The sequence below is a fragment of the Falco biarmicus genome, chromosome 9 (assembly GCF_023638135.1).
Source record: "Falco biarmicus isolate bFalBia1 chromosome 9, bFalBia1.pri, whole genome shotgun sequence".
NCBI classification, from domain to species: domain Eukaryota; kingdom Metazoa; phylum Chordata; class Aves; order Falconiformes; family Falconidae; genus Falco; species Falco biarmicus.
This window is the reverse complement of record NC_079296.1, coordinates 5,255,717-5,272,397: the sequence shown is the minus strand read 5'-3', so window position 1 is coordinate 5,272,397 and position 16,681 is coordinate 5,255,717. Positions and strand designations below refer to the sequence as shown.

The 16,681-nt window shown below is 40.6% G+C and overlaps 1 protein-coding gene across 1 annotated transcript in view; it reads left to right on the top strand.

The window, feature by feature from the left end:
* Positions 1–8,679: 8,679 nt before the first annotated feature.
* The window catches only part of MED27 (mediator complex subunit 27), a 94,111-nt gene continuing 86,109 nt past the window's right edge, over positions 8,680–16,681 (top strand). The window contains exons 1-2 of the mRNA XM_056352197.1: positions 8,680–8,919; positions 11,587–11,731. Of these exons, the coding sequence (XP_056208172.1) occupies positions 8,714–8,919; positions 11,587–11,731 (351 nt within the window). The 5' untranslated portion in view covers positions 8,680–8,713. The remainder of the gene's footprint in view (positions 8,920–11,586; positions 11,732–16,681) is intronic.

The window sequence follows — 16,681 nt, the reverse complement described above, 5'->3', positions numbered from 1 at the left end:
TCATCCTGACTGCTCCCCACACTAAGTGCATTTATGGTTTGTGAGCTGTGATCCATCAGGGAGGTGCATGACAGCTTCTAGAGAAAGCTTTCTTGGTCTCTTAAGGATTTCCGCAAGCATTATTCAGCCATCAAATTCACAGCCTCTGTATCAGCACTTACCAATGTATTTGGCTTAAGTGAAGAAGAGCATATATAGAAGTCTGGCTCTGTTTAAAATAGTAGATGTGTTTGAGACAAGTCTGGGATCCAATATTGTACTGTTTGAGAACAAGCATGTTCTCCCTTGCATCTAAATGCTTTGGTTTGTGGGGTTTTTCCCACCCCCTTCAGCTTCACTCTAAACTCAGAAGGTGACCAGAATTAATCCCTGTGCTTTAAGTATAAAAATTGTTTGTGGAGCTGTGAAGGCTGGAGTGCTCCAGTCCCTCAGGATAATACTTCCCATTCTCTGTTGGCTTCAAAAATCAGAAGGAATTTCTCCATGATGTGATGGGAATCCTCAGGAGGGTACAAGAGAGCATCTTCCCCACAGGAGGTCATGGGAGATTTGCTTTAGGGACCTGACTGGCAGCTCCTACTTTGCCCAGAACATCTGTCCCTCCCATACCAGAAGTTTCCATTTGCATCTGATGTCTGGAACCCCGTTCTCTGTGACACCTTGTCGACTGAGCTACATGGGAAATGGCATTTATATGCTGTTCCTTTTGTCTGGCAGGAAATGCCTTGTGTCCATAAACAAATTATCTTCTAGCAGCTTATCGCACCACTTAGGAAGATAATTAAACAGCTTTAGAATGAAAACAAGATTGCTTGGCACCACTCGTGTCCACTCCTTTTGCATTTCTTTCTGCAATTCAGAAGAGATACAGCCAGGTACCTGCAAACCGCTTAGCCCCACACACGATCAATAGCAGAAAAGATAAATCTGCTGCAATTGACTACAGGCTGTACTGTCACTAAGTGACGATGAAAAATGATCGCTACTTGAATACACTGCGTTTTTATCTTTAAATCTTTCAATAGGAGCAGTGTCAATAACAGAGCACTAAATAATCTCTAGATAGAAGGCAAATCTTTCTTTCTTTCTTTTTTTTTTTTTTTTAGAGGGAAGATGGATGTCACTTTTTTTTTGGGTGCCTTAAATACTTGAAGTGTGGAATTAGACCTGCAAATTATAGGAAGTGATTGTCTGTTTAGACAATCTCTATCTCATTTTAGGAAAGACTGGCTGGTGTCTGCTTGAAAATGTAGCTCAATTCCACATTGGGAATGCACCAGAGTAACTGCATGTGGAATATGCAGAAATAAAATACATAAGGATTTTTTTCTCATGTTCCTTTGGGGATAATATATCTCTCTGAATTGGATACGGCTGCCAGAGATGGCCTTTCTTTACTTTAAAATATCTCTGACCTTTCCCTGAGCTAACTGGACGCAGTTTACCGTATTGGTCCAAATAGAAAGCAAAGTCTTTTTCAAATAATAGCCTTTGGAAAAAATCCAGTCTGTTCTGTATGCTGACCATGCCACACATGGCTTTGGTTCCTCCCTGTCCTCTGGATGCCATTAGGTGGCAACCCAGTGTGGCAGCAGACCAGCACCTACATGCATACGTCTTCATGTGGCTTTTGCGTCTGCTGATCTTGGTGGAGCAACACCCAAATGGGGCAGGTACGAACCGGGGAAGCTGGTAGCAATGAGGCCCCACTGCGTGTGCATATGCTCCTGTTTCTGTCCTGACAAAATGAAGAAGAGGCTTTTATTTGAAGCCAATTTATTTCCAAGTCATACGGTGCCTCCGCTATCTCCAAGTATTGATGTCCCTTTTATCCCATATTATAAGACAGCAAGAAACACACTAGAATGCCTTTGACAGCACCAAATAGATGAACTTTTTCTTTTTTCCTCATGCAGGAAATTTTCCATAGCAAAGTTTGTGGGAGTAGAAACTTCTGGGTCAATCCAGCCTGGTGGCAGTCTGATCAATGCCAGTTGTGTCCCGCTAACACGTAGAGTGCTGCAGTGACCCTAGGGTGCTCTGTGCAGGTTTTGGATGTGTGCCTGGATGTTCCACCTGGAGCCTACTCCAGAGGAAAGGCTCTTTTGGTTGCGGACTCTGTGAACTGGGTGAGGTTTAGCTGCCCTACAGATTCCAGAAATCGGGTCTTGAAGCAGGCAGCAGTGGTGTAGAGAAAGGTCTATCAATTTAAAACTCCCTTTGCATGTACTCCAGGTTTGGTTCAGATGCTTTCCTGAGTAAAGGTCAAGATGAAGCACTGAATTTCTGAAATGCTGAAGTTCTGAATATCCCAGAACTTTGATTTATTTTGCGTGTTTTGTCTGGATTTCTGTTAAAAAACATGGCTGTCTAACCTCCTTAATGGATTGATGAGCAATACTGAGTGTGAAACAGCTTGAAAGAAAACACTGATCTATGCAGTTGCTAGAAGTGCTTGACTTGTCTGGAAATCTGCAGGTTTCCATGCTCTAATTCAACCTTAAGCATATTCGACTATATTTATTTTTGTTGTTGACCTCTCTCTTTTACAGCTGGAAAAGAAATGAAAGAAAGCATGCAAGAAAAGCTAAAAAGTAAAGAATAAGACCTTGCTGTGTCAGGATGGCTGGTGCTTTAAGGAGAGATCAGCTCAGTTTCATCTGCTAAAAATCCTGCTGAGATTGATTGGTTTATGGAGAGGTGATTATGAAAGCCAGCAAGTAGCTTAATTAGGATGGAGAGTTATGAGAAGTAGCTTGGCTTTTGTAAGAAGTGCTGGAGCAAATGACTCTTGGCAAGTGGCTGGTGGAACAGGGAAAACTAAGCTCAGGAGTTAGGTGGGATGGCTGTTTGGCATGCTGAGTTCCTGTTTAGAGGGAATAAAGCTGAAGATTGCCGAAATCGTGCCTGAATCTGGTTCATGTCATGCCTTATTCACCCGAGATTACACTTTTTTCAAATAGTATTTACTAATCAGGAAGTTCAGAACTCATTGAACTTGTCTCAGTGATAGTTGTCGTGTCAGGTTTTTTAAAGAGCCTGGGGAAAAGCAACCTCTGTTTTTCCAAGCTGCAGGTTAGAGTTTGCTCCTGGCAAGAAATACCATATATTGTACCATGAACTTCATGATATTTACTGTCATAACAGTGGATACACGGCCATCTAAAACCTTCACGCACCTTTTCAATGAAGAGCAATAACTAGTGGATGTGCTCAACCACATATTGAATAACCATCACATTTCAAGCTTCCCCTTGCCTGCTGCAAAATCCTACCTCTGCAACAAACTGGTAAGGAGTAGAATTTGAGCATTAGCTATTCAACAAATTCTGCTGACTGCTGCTAGGCAGTGAGGCTGGAATGACTGTGCCAAATCCTGGTCTTTCATGATAATAGAAGCAGAATTTTCCCCAGAGCAAACCGGTGTCAGAGAGAAAACCTGGTGAACAAGGCAGCACATTTGAAAATACAGCCCAGGCATTAAAAAAGGTAAACAGGCTTTAACTGGTTAAATTAACAGAATACACAAATATCCCAGAAGTATGTAAAAGGTTGATCCTGCAGTCTTTGGACAGGGAAAACAATGAGTTTAACTGACTCTAATACTGCAGAATTACCCATATAGTCAAGAAGAAGCAACTGGGTCATTCTGTCTCAGCCACTTGCATATTGCGGAACTACTTGTCTGCTCTTGCTACTATTTCATCCCTGCTAATGTCTTATTTAATCTGTTCAGGATAGTTGTCATTTTGAAAATGTGCAAAATATATTAAATTTTCACTACATCATTTAAAAATACATTTTTAAATATTTGTGCAGATTTTTTAAAATGGCTAGGTTCTGAATGTATAGGGCAACAGAACACAACTCAAAGCCCAATTTAAAGAAAGTATGTTTTGAGCAGGCATCAACAGATAGACTGAAAAGCAAGGCATAGGTTTTTTTTTAGATGTTGAGTGGACTAAATGCAATGTGAATTTATCTGCAAACCATCTGTGATTTCTGGTATTTTTTGATGCCTTCACAGCTCTAATTTTAAGCAGTTATGTAGCCTTTAAATAATGATACTTTCTTCCCATTTGGTTTTACATCAGATTCCATAGTTGATCACCGAATGCTTAAAGAAAAGAAGTAGCTGAGCATCCTTCTCTGCAGATTGCACACATACAGAATAAAACAGCAGCCTTTTATTTTTGCAAGTAAAATTTGACATATTTTGGGACAGAATTCCGCATGCATAAAATAACACCAGTTTTGCTGGGTACGGTTTACTTTTTGTATTTTGCTTTACACTTCTCATGTAAATTCAGTGCTGGGATAAGGTGTTAAGTTGACATCCCCAGGGACCGCAACTCCAGAAGCAGCACAGCATAACAGCAGGTCTCTTTGAATTATCTTAAAACTGGTATCAAGGGTGCCAGTTTTATCAGATAAGAGGGAACTGAAGAGCCATAATCCATCCAGTCCTTAGTGGTTCTGCAGACAAATCTATTATGTGTTGGATTTTCTGTGTGTGATGCGGACACCTTATAACCGTAAACTGAAACAAAACACTATGGATAAGGAACGGAGTAGCCACTCAAAAATTGTAGTTCCTACAGTTACAGTGACCCCCTAAGGGAGCGAGGAGGCCTCTACGTCTGTTTTGCAACATTGTGATGTGGGGGAAGATCCTTTAGAATGTAAGCCTGGTAGCCAGAGAGCCTGAAACAATACTGAGCTAACTCTAGTCGTCTGATGATAACTACATCATTGTCAGCTCCGTTCATGATTTCACTGTTTCTTCTGGCAGGAGTGTCCTGATAAGATTTTTGCTCACTAGTGTTGGATATAGTGGGAGATTCTGATCCAGGGAACCATAGGAAAGAAATAGCAGTGAAGATCAAGGCTTCTCCCAACCAAACATGTCTTACCGTTCCAACCTTGCCTAATAGGAAGCAGGACGCATTCCCTTCTCTTGGCAGAAGCCTCAAACATGAGTCGATAACCCCCCAGCTTCTCTTCTGTTTCAATAATGCATCATGTAGTAAACTCTGTGGCTAACTAACTGAAGACTGGAAAAAATTAATAGGAATATAAAACCAGCAAGTATATCTTGCACTATTGCACTATTGAGCATCACAATTATTTGGGGAAAAAGAATAAGTTTATTAAATTTGTCTGAAATTCTGTCAAGAATGTAGCGATGAAGTACAAAGAAATGAAGAGGCCTTCGTGATGAATATCAGTGCAACTTGCCACAGAATAAATATCAGCATTTATCTATCTCAGAGGAAGATAAAGATAATTTCTTATGATGTGAGTTATCCCAAATGTTGAGTGCTGTCCAGACGTTTAATGAGGGATTATCTGCACTTGCTATGAAACCCCATAGTTGCCATTAGTTTTCTCTCCTGACAAAAAAAATTAATTTCTCTTAAATGTGAATACATTTCTAATTGGGCATTTTCTTCCCTAACAAATTGTTTACAGTACCTCTGCAAGGATTCTGAAATCATCACTTTTCTCTGATGCTGCTGATTAATTACAGCCCACTTGGTTCTTCCTAGCTGCAATTTGAGTAATATTGCCTTAGCATACTTTGCTGTGAAAGGTTCATCTTAATTACATGCTCCCCAGCCAAGCTTCTGCTTCAGAAGAGAACTGTACTTCTCTTGTCAAGCTGCATGTGATGCCAGGTTGGATTGTTAGTTTCCCCCCTCCCTTTCTTTCCAAGTGAGTTCAGAGCTTCTGTACGTTACGAGACTGACAGCACCCAAAATGAAATTCTCTCTTTAGCCACAGAACAGATCCAGAACTGGCAGTTCACTGCAGTCTTCTCTGTTCCATCCCTTAGTCTACATGGCACAGTGCAGCAGTGTGTGGAGATAACTGGGCTAGCTGTAGTACCACGGTCTTAGCAGAGCAGTCTGCCAGAGCTAATTAGCAACGCTGAGAGGCAGGGTTTATTAGTTTGCTCAGAACACTGAACTAACAGCAGGCTGCTTCCAGGACTGCGGTTGCTGTTTGTGTCTCTCTCTACATGACACTGCGTCGTGCAATGTGGATACAACCCACATGCTTTAAATGTAATCTTGCTTTGGATGGAGATCACTAGGTGCTTGAACTTCTGGTGGAGAGGATACAAGATGTCAGTGCTGATGCTTGTTCAGATGTGGATATGTCTCCATGTTGGGCTACCCAAATAATTTTGCAGGAACCCACTCAACAGCTGTCAGATAGTAAGATTTTTGGATGTTTTGAACATCAACTGGATTCTTGCTTTTATATTTTACTAGTGATTTTAAGGCAAAAACATTTTTATTGGTACTTTGGAGATGTCCTTATTTCACATATTTTATATCCATAACGCCCACTTAGAATATACCTATAATGAAGATGAAAATAAGCATACTGCCTTGGTTTGGGCAAGCTGCCACTTAAGGAATATTGCTTAAAAGAAAGCAGTGAGCAATGCAGGCAAGGCAATGCCCTACAAATGAGCACACTAAATTATGCAGGCTTTTCCTTATAGATGTGGGAAAACAGGAGGAGGAGCAATAAGAGGAACAGGATCTCCTGCTCTCTTCTTTAGCGTTATCTTTAGGTGTTGAAGCAGAGTCTGCCTTAACTCCCCATGGAGCCAACATTCTTAGTGCTCTGAATTGCCCATTGTCTGTGCAGGAGAACTTGGCTCCTCATTTATTCACAGAAAAGCAGATCCCTGGAGCAAAAAATGTGAATGCCCTCTTTTGAGTTTCTAAGCCAAAGCTACATTGTGCTCAAATGGTTCTGTATACATCTATGGGTTTGTTTTCAGGCCACTGTTTTGCCATTACAGTTTAAAAACGGTCAAACCATCATCAAGCCCGCTTACTGTTCCAGGTAGGATATAAAATCAAAAATCCTTGCACTTGGGCACCACAGTTATGGGAATCTTGGAGATAGTTAAAATAAATGTGACTTTAACAGCTGAAAATAGGTGTTTAAAAAGAATAAATCTCACACCAGAGGGAAAGAAATGGAGAAGAATCATCCATTTCAAAGGGAAAACATGTAAGTTACACGCATCTGCAATGTGCACCCGGCGTCTGAATTTAGCAGTGAGAGGAAAAAAGAATAATGCCATGCAGGAACGATCTTCCAGCCTACAAGTATTCCCTCATAATAACACAGTACCTTCTTGACCATTCTATTATAGTCCAAAGAAAGGTATTTTATGTGTAACATAACTAATACTATAGATCCATAAACAGTTTAAGTTGCCAGTCTGGCTGAGATAGTCTTGTCCTTTCTGCCTCTGGCTGCTATTCTTCGATTCAGTGCCTTTTTTTACACAAAGAACTACTCCTATCTTGTTCATATTTGCCTTACTAAGTGTGCTCAGCCCATTGCTGATTCTTTAAAATACACCACTGTATTTTTCACTGTTTATGTAGGCTGGACTACGTTGCTTCAGACTATTGCTTCCAGGTTTGCTTTACCTCTGTGCTCAGATACAACAGCGTTACTAAGCTGAAGAGAAGTAGAACCACAGCCTTTTCGTTTTCTCATTCTTCATGCTAAGTAATAAGGTTTCACTTATCAATACCTGGCATGTTGTCTGAGAACATTTAGTTGATTGGATACAATTTTCAGAGCCCATCGCATAGTAGACAGAAAAGTGTCACTGAGTGGAGGGCTAAGCCTCGCTTCACTTGGCCACTGACGCATCTGCTGTTCCTTGTTGTATTCATTTCCATTTTACATATTAAAAAAGCACCCCTGACTAAAGGATCTGACTGTATGGATTGTGCTTACTGAATTAATACCTTTATGAAAGTGGTTGTTATTTACTTTAAAAGATGAGAAAACAAAAACCCTAGCCCTGTGCTCCCTCTGTGGAGCAACTATTGGCCTGTGGAGTGCTTAATTTATCTTAGCTCTATTTATTTTAGCTGCACTCAAGGGTGAAAAGAGCTGGTGGTGGCATTGGAAACATAAGCAGCTCCTACAAAATCAAACTAGCGCTACTTAGCGCTATGAAAGCCCTCTTGAACTTTGTGGTGCTTTGCAAACATTTGATAATGAAGGCCTGTTGATCTCAGCAGTAATCATGACCGAGACATGAACTGTACCAGGGGCCCAACCTTCACATCTTCAGTCTGTCCATAAGCATAATATATAAAGAAGTATATAATATATGTATAGACGTATTCTTGCCTGCTTCCAGCCAAGCACAGCTGTTGCGGCGGGACAGGGGCCCATGCTTCCTATTTTAAATGGTTTTATTTCTGGCCCCATGCCTGGAAAACACCCTACAGATCCACTGAACATCCAGAGGAAGGAATACACCCTATACTGCGAGCAGAGAATGATGCACAGCACAGGAAAACAAAAGAAGACATTTGGCTGGGAAAAAAAGTGGATTTCTGAGGAAGGACTGGGGTGCAGACGGCAGTGCTCATCTCTCGGGCCCCGGGGGCCGCGCAGACATCTATCTCCTCATCCGCTCCCGGCACGGGGCAGAGCCGCCTTTCCTGAAGAAACCCCTGAAATTAGAGAAAGAGGATACAAAGCTCAAAAGCGCGATGTTGCGCCGCCCCCGCTCCCGGGGCAGCGCCGCGGCCCGCCCAGCCCCGGGCTCCCACCGCCCCCTCAGAGCCCGGACTCCATTTCCCAGCCTGCCCCGCGCCGCCGCGGCTTCGCGCGCTGCTCGCGGCCCGCCGCGGGAGGCCGGGCCCGGCCGGCCAAGATGGCGGAGGGGGTGCTGAGCCCCGGGGTGAACCTGGAGGCCTTCTCCCAGGCCATCGCCGCTATCCAGGCGCTGCGCTCCAGCGTGACGCGGGTCTTCGACTGCCTGAAGGATGGGATGCGGAACAAGGAGACCCTGGAGGGCCGCGAGAAGGGCTTCGTGGCCGCCTTCCAGGAGAGCCTGCACTCTGTGAGCCGCGACCTGGGGTGAGCAGCCGGCCCTGAGGGGCCTCCCCCCGCCTCGGTGTGCGGCGGGCCCCGGCGGGGAGAGGGGTCCCGGGGTGCCCCCCAGGGCCCCGCCGCCCCCAGGGCCTGTCCCCTCGGAGGCGCCGGGGGGCCCTGGCCACTCCCGGGGAAAGTTTTAGGCAAATAAATGTGAAGACGCTCCGGTTTATTCCTTCCAGCGTCCTGCGCCTTGCCCCTTCGTGGGTTTCACTCCAGAGTCTCAAGAGGGGTGAATGCTGCTCGCAGTATTTACCTGGGGTTTGTTCTTTTCTTGTTTTAAAAAAAGAGCCCTCGGTGGGGTTGCATTGGCAAGGTGAATGCTCCTGCTTGCAGGGAGATTCTTCTCTGTTTTTTTTTAAAAAATATAATGAAATGCTTTTTAGGCTCTGTCTATTCAGTAGCATTCAAGTGGCTCAAGAATGACCATTTTATTACCGAAACCTGTAAGGTTGGAAAGGTAGTGTAGGTAAGTATGCTTGGTTGCTACCAGCAGGTGTGTTTTGTGTAAATAAAGTGTTGAGGCTGATGGTCCATGTGGATGCTCCCGGGAGGCTGTTGCCCTGGGTTGTGTCCTCCTGGGAGCCATCAGCGCTCTCCCAGGAGGTGGCCAAAGGCAGGGTGAGCACATAACCGCCCGTTCCCAGCACATCCTCTGGCCTCCAGAGGTTTAGCATTCAGGGTCTGGTGTACAAGAATTTGTTTCTTGCTGGCTAATAGGTCTTGCTGAGTTTTAGTTCTGGTCATGGTAATATAATTTGTTGCCTACATCTTCCCTTGTGCTGGGAAAGATGGTAGGTAATTATTCTGTCAATAATGTTATACACAACTTTATAGGCTTCTCTTGTATCTCTTTGTTTTTTATTGTTTTCCGTTTCGGGAACCGTGAAGCCTACTCAGCTGGAGCCTGTGCCATTTCTTTGGTTATCCTTGTCTGGCTAGTAGCTTTTTAAAGAATTTTCTAGTATTAACCCAAAGTCTTGTTCCCGAACAATAATAGATAGCAATTGGCTCTGACCTATCTTGTCTCGTGTGTAGTGTATTACCCTCCTCTGCTTTGCAGTTTATCATCCAGTATTTCAGTGCTGTGGAGTTCTTGTGCGATTCTGTGCAGTCAGTCCCTGTCTTTACTGCACCTGAGAGTAGCTTCATCATCAGACTTCGCCAGTTCTTTTTTCACTGTCTCTTCCACTGCACTGGTGAATGTACTTATCAGTGCTTTGGTGACCATCTCTTTCCTGATTTCTTGTGAGATAACTTTTTTGATGTTTTGAAGTATATTTAATTTGCCTTTTTTGAAACATAACTGCCACAAAATACTGTAACGTATATAGCATCTAAGTGTTACATATTCTATTACATATTTGGGAAGTAGTAAGGGAATACTCCAAGGTGTATTGAAGTTAATGTTATGGGTGGGCTTCAAAAGAATTGACTGGGATCCCTGTTCAACAAGTCCTTAGTTACTATGTCTGTTCACATTTATTTTATTGTATTCTTTTGTCAAGAAATGTTAAGCACGTTCCTGAGTGTTCACAGTACCAGGGGCTTAAAAAGAATGTAGGCCATGGAAACTTGAAGAAATAATGATTAGTAAAGGAGAATTTTGTGGTAGTGGTGTGGAAGTCCATTAATTGTCAGTTCCCGGATTGTTGGTCTTTACTTTTGTAACCTTCATTAATGCAAATTGAGATATTTGGGATTTGTCTTTACAGAGAGTTTCAGAAGTCACCCTTTGAAGGGTCTGAATTCTGCTTTTAATTTAGTGGACGTTCTAAAGTTCAGGGTAGATGTAACATTCAGAAGTCAAAAGGAAAGGCACCTGATTAGTCATGTCACTTGAAAAATCACATTTTAGATCTGTGTGAAGTAGCCAGTCTTTCTTCTACAGTTGATTAATGCAAGCTTTAAAAATTGCTTAACTTTTGTTATTATTAAATGTAGTGTTTGACAAATAAGATATGAAGAAATAATAGATCATTTCAGAGTGAGATTTTTTTCATGGAAGAATGGTGCTTATTATGTTTTAGTTGAGTATTTTATGCATGTCTACAAATGTACGAATTACTCTTGGAAATCAGAAGATGTTTCCTTGCCCTGAGAAATTGGAATGCATATGCTTGCTTAGAGTAATCACAGACTTTATGGGACCATCTCTGGGCTTAGGACTAATGCCAGTTCTTCTGAATATTTATGAGGACAATGTTAATTTCTAGCTCTTTAATAAAATGATGAGGCATCTGGCTGGTTGGTGTTTAAAAAAATATTTCCAGTATCGCATGCAATGCTAAAGTCAGAATTCTGTGGTTTCTGAGGGTGTGCCTTGCTCAGAAGATGTCCTGGGTTGTGGAAGTGCTTATGAACAGAACAGGACCTGCCATAGTTTGACTCTTTCCAGATTGTCTTAAAAAGACTCTTGACTTGTACTTTCTCTCCTAAGAAGCATTGAGCTTAATGACTAACAGGCTACTTCAGAATGTTTGGATAATGAGTGGTTATGTTTTTTATCAAATTGGGGAGGTATTTAAAACTCACTTAGATATTAAAATAGAGTTCATGCATGATTGCTGTTCCTGCAGGAGGATTGTGCATCTTAGATATCTGTATTGGCAGATCTGAGTTTAAAAATAATGCCAATCTCTTTTCTTTCAGTGAACTGGAGCGTCTGAGCAACCTAGTTGGTAAACCGTCAGAGAACCACCCGCTGCACAATAGTGGACTGTTGAGCCTAGATCCCGTTCAGGACAAAACACCTCTTTACAGCCAACTTCTTCAAGCCTACAAATGGTCAAATAAGGTAATGGAATACATCAGTGTATTCCTACAGAGTGTGTGATTTGTGGTACACTAGACCTGTAAGCGTTTGAGACTGTCAGAATTGCTGAGGTTTTTTTTTTTAATGAAGTTGAGGGGCATAATACATACTTTCAAGGGTAAAAAATGGTACTTTAATTGAGAGGAGACTTCTGCGATATTGAGATGTGTCAGTTGTTTAGCATCTTACGTGAATATTAGATAAAAGTATGTAGTGTCCTTGCATCTGACAGTAGACGCTGTAGCAGAGGGCAGTGGGATATTAGAGCAGAGAATTACGAGCTTATGTCACCTTCAAACCTATTTCTAGGAAAGAAACACATAGGGAAGTTGCCATCATCAGAAATCTTGATGCCTTTCCATACCATTTTCTGCTGCTAAAATCATTTGCACCTGCTCTCGGAAGTAACTTTGTATTCAACAACTTTGGCATACGTAGTATTTTCAGATGGTATATATTGTTTTGAATTTGAAGTAATGTAAAAAAAAAAAAAAGATAATGCAGTTTTTCCCATTTTAAAAAAAATGTTTTTGTTGAAAGAAAAATCTTATAAGCATAATTCAGTTTCATAAATTTGTATGCTGAATATATCTAGAGACAGAAATTGGGTAGGTATATTTCCTTCTCCGCTCAAAACATAGTCTACTTGTGTGTCAAAATCAGATGCGAGGAAAGGAGCATTCTTAATAAATAAGTAAACATTACGTTATTGCAATTATTACTGGTCTCTATCAGAGCGCCGTTATGTTTCAAGTTGCCTGTTTCCATCCTGAGTTTTTTGTTCATGCTTATTACTTTTTATAGAAATGTTTAAATTAATAAGTTTAAAAGCTTTTTTAAAATTATGTTTTGAAATACTAGTGAGCTGTTACAAAGTGTAAAGAGTTGTAGCTTTTAACAACCTTATACAAGACAGCAGGAGTAAGCAGGAATAATAAATCTGAAAATGTTTAGGGCATTAAAAGAAACAATTCTGCTTTAAATTATTTATGATGATACATGAACAAGTAAGACTTTCAGACTACGCAAATACTTCGTAGGCAAATCATTGTTATACATTGAGCCAACCAATCTAATATTATTCAGATTTAAAATAGAATTCTACAATAATGTTTGTGTGAATACTGCAATAATGTTTGTATAGTCACTTCTCAATATAAATGTGTTAACGTCTCCTAAAACCAGTAGAATTGCTAGAAAGTTGGTATGGTTGAACAATGAGGGACAGGAAGGATTTTTACACAGAGATTTATTAATTGATAATGTTTCACATGTGGTTGTGTTTCTTGCTGTTAGCAGGAGATTATTAGCACTGAAGAAAAAACCAAAACTATCTTAACATTTTTAGTATTCTGTGCATTCGTATACACAGTTAAATGTTCCAGGGGAAAACCAGTGGTTTTTTCTTTTATTTCTGTTGTCTTTGACTTCTGTTTTGCAGCCAAAATAAAAGATACTGTTTAAGTTGTATTTAAATTAAATTAATTTGTATTTAAATGCCTACTTGCTATCTAATGGTTCTTCTCAACTTCATTAGCATCCTGTCTGGGGTTTGCAATAACCAGCAGACATGGATAGGTTGCTCCTGTTTCTAACAGCAGATGTGTTGCCTGGGTGAGGGCATTAACTGCTGGGTTTACCATTAGCAGCAAAGACCCTGTTGATACTCTTGTCTGTTGCTGTTTAATTCTTCATTGCTAAAATACACTTCTTGAATAAGTGTTATTTCATTACATCTTTTGGCCACCTTCTGTTCCAATTATGTGTCTGGTGTTCTCTGTTGCTTCGAAGGGAGGATTTAGATGTGGTGATGTGTGAATACACTTTATGTCTGTCCGCATTTAATTTTTAATTTGTGACCCCTTTGTGGCTTGCTTGCTTGTATTTTTGATGAGCTGAGATAAGGGCATTTTCCTCTCCTTCGATTGTTCTTGCATTACTGATGACATGAATAGCCACGTGGCTGCCAGGGGAGGATAGATGGAGTAGAGTTTCAGGGCTATGGTGCAATTCCAAAAAGACATTCATGAAATATAGGGGAAAATGCGTACACAGACTTTATATTGCATGTTTCAATGCATTCTTTTAGTTTTAAAACATGGGGAGGCTGGTAGTAGTAGCTTGTAGGACAATAATAAGTAAGGTCAGTAATAATAACCGGGCCATTTCATGAGAAGCAAATTACTGTTCAGTTATACCAAAGTAGTATTTGTAGTACTGCATACTGGAAAAAAAAAAAAAGCTTTGCTGCATTATTTTTTATCTAAAGTTGAAAGAACAGTTAGAGGTATGAAATGGTAATTCTTAAAAAAAAAAAACCCACAACCCAAACCCCCAAAACCCAAACCAAAAATCCCTAGCATTTCAAAAGTTACCTATATATGGTAGTCTCTTTTAAAGGCTGAAATTTTAGTTGGTCCGCTTGTACCAGTATTTCTGCTCTGGAAACGATAGTCTCAGCTGGTTTTTGGAGAATACAGGGACAGCAACCTTTCAAATACCAAAACCCATATGAATCTCTTTAAAGCACAGTACTACCAAATTGGTCGTTCTTTTTAGTATATAAATGTACCTAAAACTTAAGCAGTTTTGTAAATCTGGTGGTGGATCATAGCTACCTACCTGTATGACTCTTACTTTTCCCAGCAAAACTGATTGCCTGAGTAATAGCTTGTTTAGTTCTGTTTTCTTAAATTTCAGCTGAGGCTGTGCTAGTTGTCGTTCTTTGTGGTCATGAGTTACTAGATGTTAGAATAGTTATTTCTTTGTATTTGCAGCTTTGTTTTGATGTTGGGTCAAACAAATGCCATTTGGTCTTGGATGCATGGGCAAGCTTTTTGGAATAAGTGCCAGTGCTGAGTGTGAAGTGTAGTGAAGATGGTACAGACATAAATAGAAAATTCTGTTTAAGATGTGAATGTTAACATAGGAAACTAGGCTTACCTGATGCTTTTCAGCTTGTTTTATTTACCTCAGTTAATACATCTAGCTGTACCTGGTTATGTATTGTGAGAAGACCTGCATTTAGGTGTAAATTTACTGTCCTTACTCTTTAGCTTAGTACAGTAGAGATGGATTGTATTTAATTGTGAAAACTTTCCTTACAGAAGTGTGTTCTCTTGGCAGTGCGTGTTATTTATTAGCACCTGCTATCTTGATATTTACTTACTGTAGTTTACCCAATAGTTTTGCAGATGGTAAAGTTGTCTGTATAATGAAAGCAGCTGTTTGGGAACACAACAGCTTGTCAGATGCATTAATTACATACACATGCAATTGTAAAGGAACTTTACTTTTCCAGGTGTTCAACAGAGCTGACAAGCTACAGCTGAAAAACACAGGAAGATGAAGTTGATCTTATTGCAAGCAACAGCTAAATGTTTTTTCTTCTTTGGTTTAGCTTCTTTTACGTATCAGTAGAAATCATACCAGTGAATTACTTTGCTGACTGTGGGGTGCATGGACACATGCAGATGGCGTGCTTAGGGACATGGTTTAGTGGTGGACTTGGCAGTCCTGGGTTAATGGATGGACGTGATCTTAAAGGTCTTTTCCAACCTTAATGATTCTGTGTAGTAGCCATAGAATAGTATATAGGTCTACTCAATACGTTTTCTTTATTCCTCCTCCTCTTCAATTTTATTTAAGAAAAGAGGTTTTCTTCATTACAGTTGAAGTGCTGTTTCCCAGAAGGATCCATATGTGCCCTCTAATGGAATACCAAAGATATATTATTAGATAAGATGAAAAATGAGCTATCATTCTGTATGAGTAACACAGATGAAGTATTATCAGAAACTTAGGAAGTTTGTGGAAATCAGTAGGGTATTTTACATGTGGACTGTCTCTGTTTAGTAACTGTAGTTGAATTCTGCTTTTAGTAGTTATGTACATAGCTTAGCTGTTGATTTTTTTTGTAATATGATTGTTGTGTCTGAGCAGCTGAAATCTAAGATGACAGTGGCAGTCAGAAAGGTTTCTATTTTGTATGCCTGCGGCCTGATACTGCTTGGAACAGTCAGTTGCCAGGTGCTTGCTTCTTGCATTATATTTGGAATTCAAGGGAAGCTACCACAGGGGAGAATGCATCAGCTATAAGTTTAGATGAAAGGAATTTTAAAAAGTCACTTACTAGACAGAAATTCTGATTAAGTTTTGATTTTTTTAAAAAAAAAGAGATGTGGCCTCATACTTGTGACAGAGCACTGGAAGAACTCACTTCTGTTGCTCTTCAGGACACTTCTATAACAAGCGCCCTGATGCTGGCCTTCCTTACTCCTGGGAGCTGCTTGTGTTCTGCAGTAGGCGAGACCTTGATCTCATGTATAAGAACATCATTTACTAAGCAACTGTGTGTTTCTTGGTATTCTCAATACTGGGTGACAGAGGGCTTTTGTTGGGGGAAAAATAATTACTTGTGAATGATGTTATTAAACCAATATTGTATACTTACCCATATATGAAATGTTAGTAAAGTTTGTGGTGGTGTGCTTGTCTGATTCAGCTACAGTAATGCTGGTGGTCAGAGTAGATGCCGGATTTTGGGAATCCAGGAGTTTGAACTCAGTCTTTGAGTGGTATAAACTTTTCTGTTCCATCTGCTGCTTTAGTGAGGTTATTTATTGCCTGGAGCGTGTATTTGTTCATCCTCTTTGCCCTTGGCAAAGCATTTGTATACCTTTGCCCTGTACATGCCCAAGGCAGTGTTTGTTAAGGTGTTTCCATTGACTCCAGTGGAACAGAAAATCTGCAGCGTATTATATGTCCACTGAGCAAGGCAAATGCTTTGTAAGGCAAGTTTCCCCTCTTTTAATGGGGTGCTGTCAAGTAGCTCATGCCCAACATTTGAGCTTTACTCACTGATAAAGATTCTTTGCTTATATGCTTTTGTTTATTTGAAGGGTATATGCAAAATGGATGAACTACCAAACA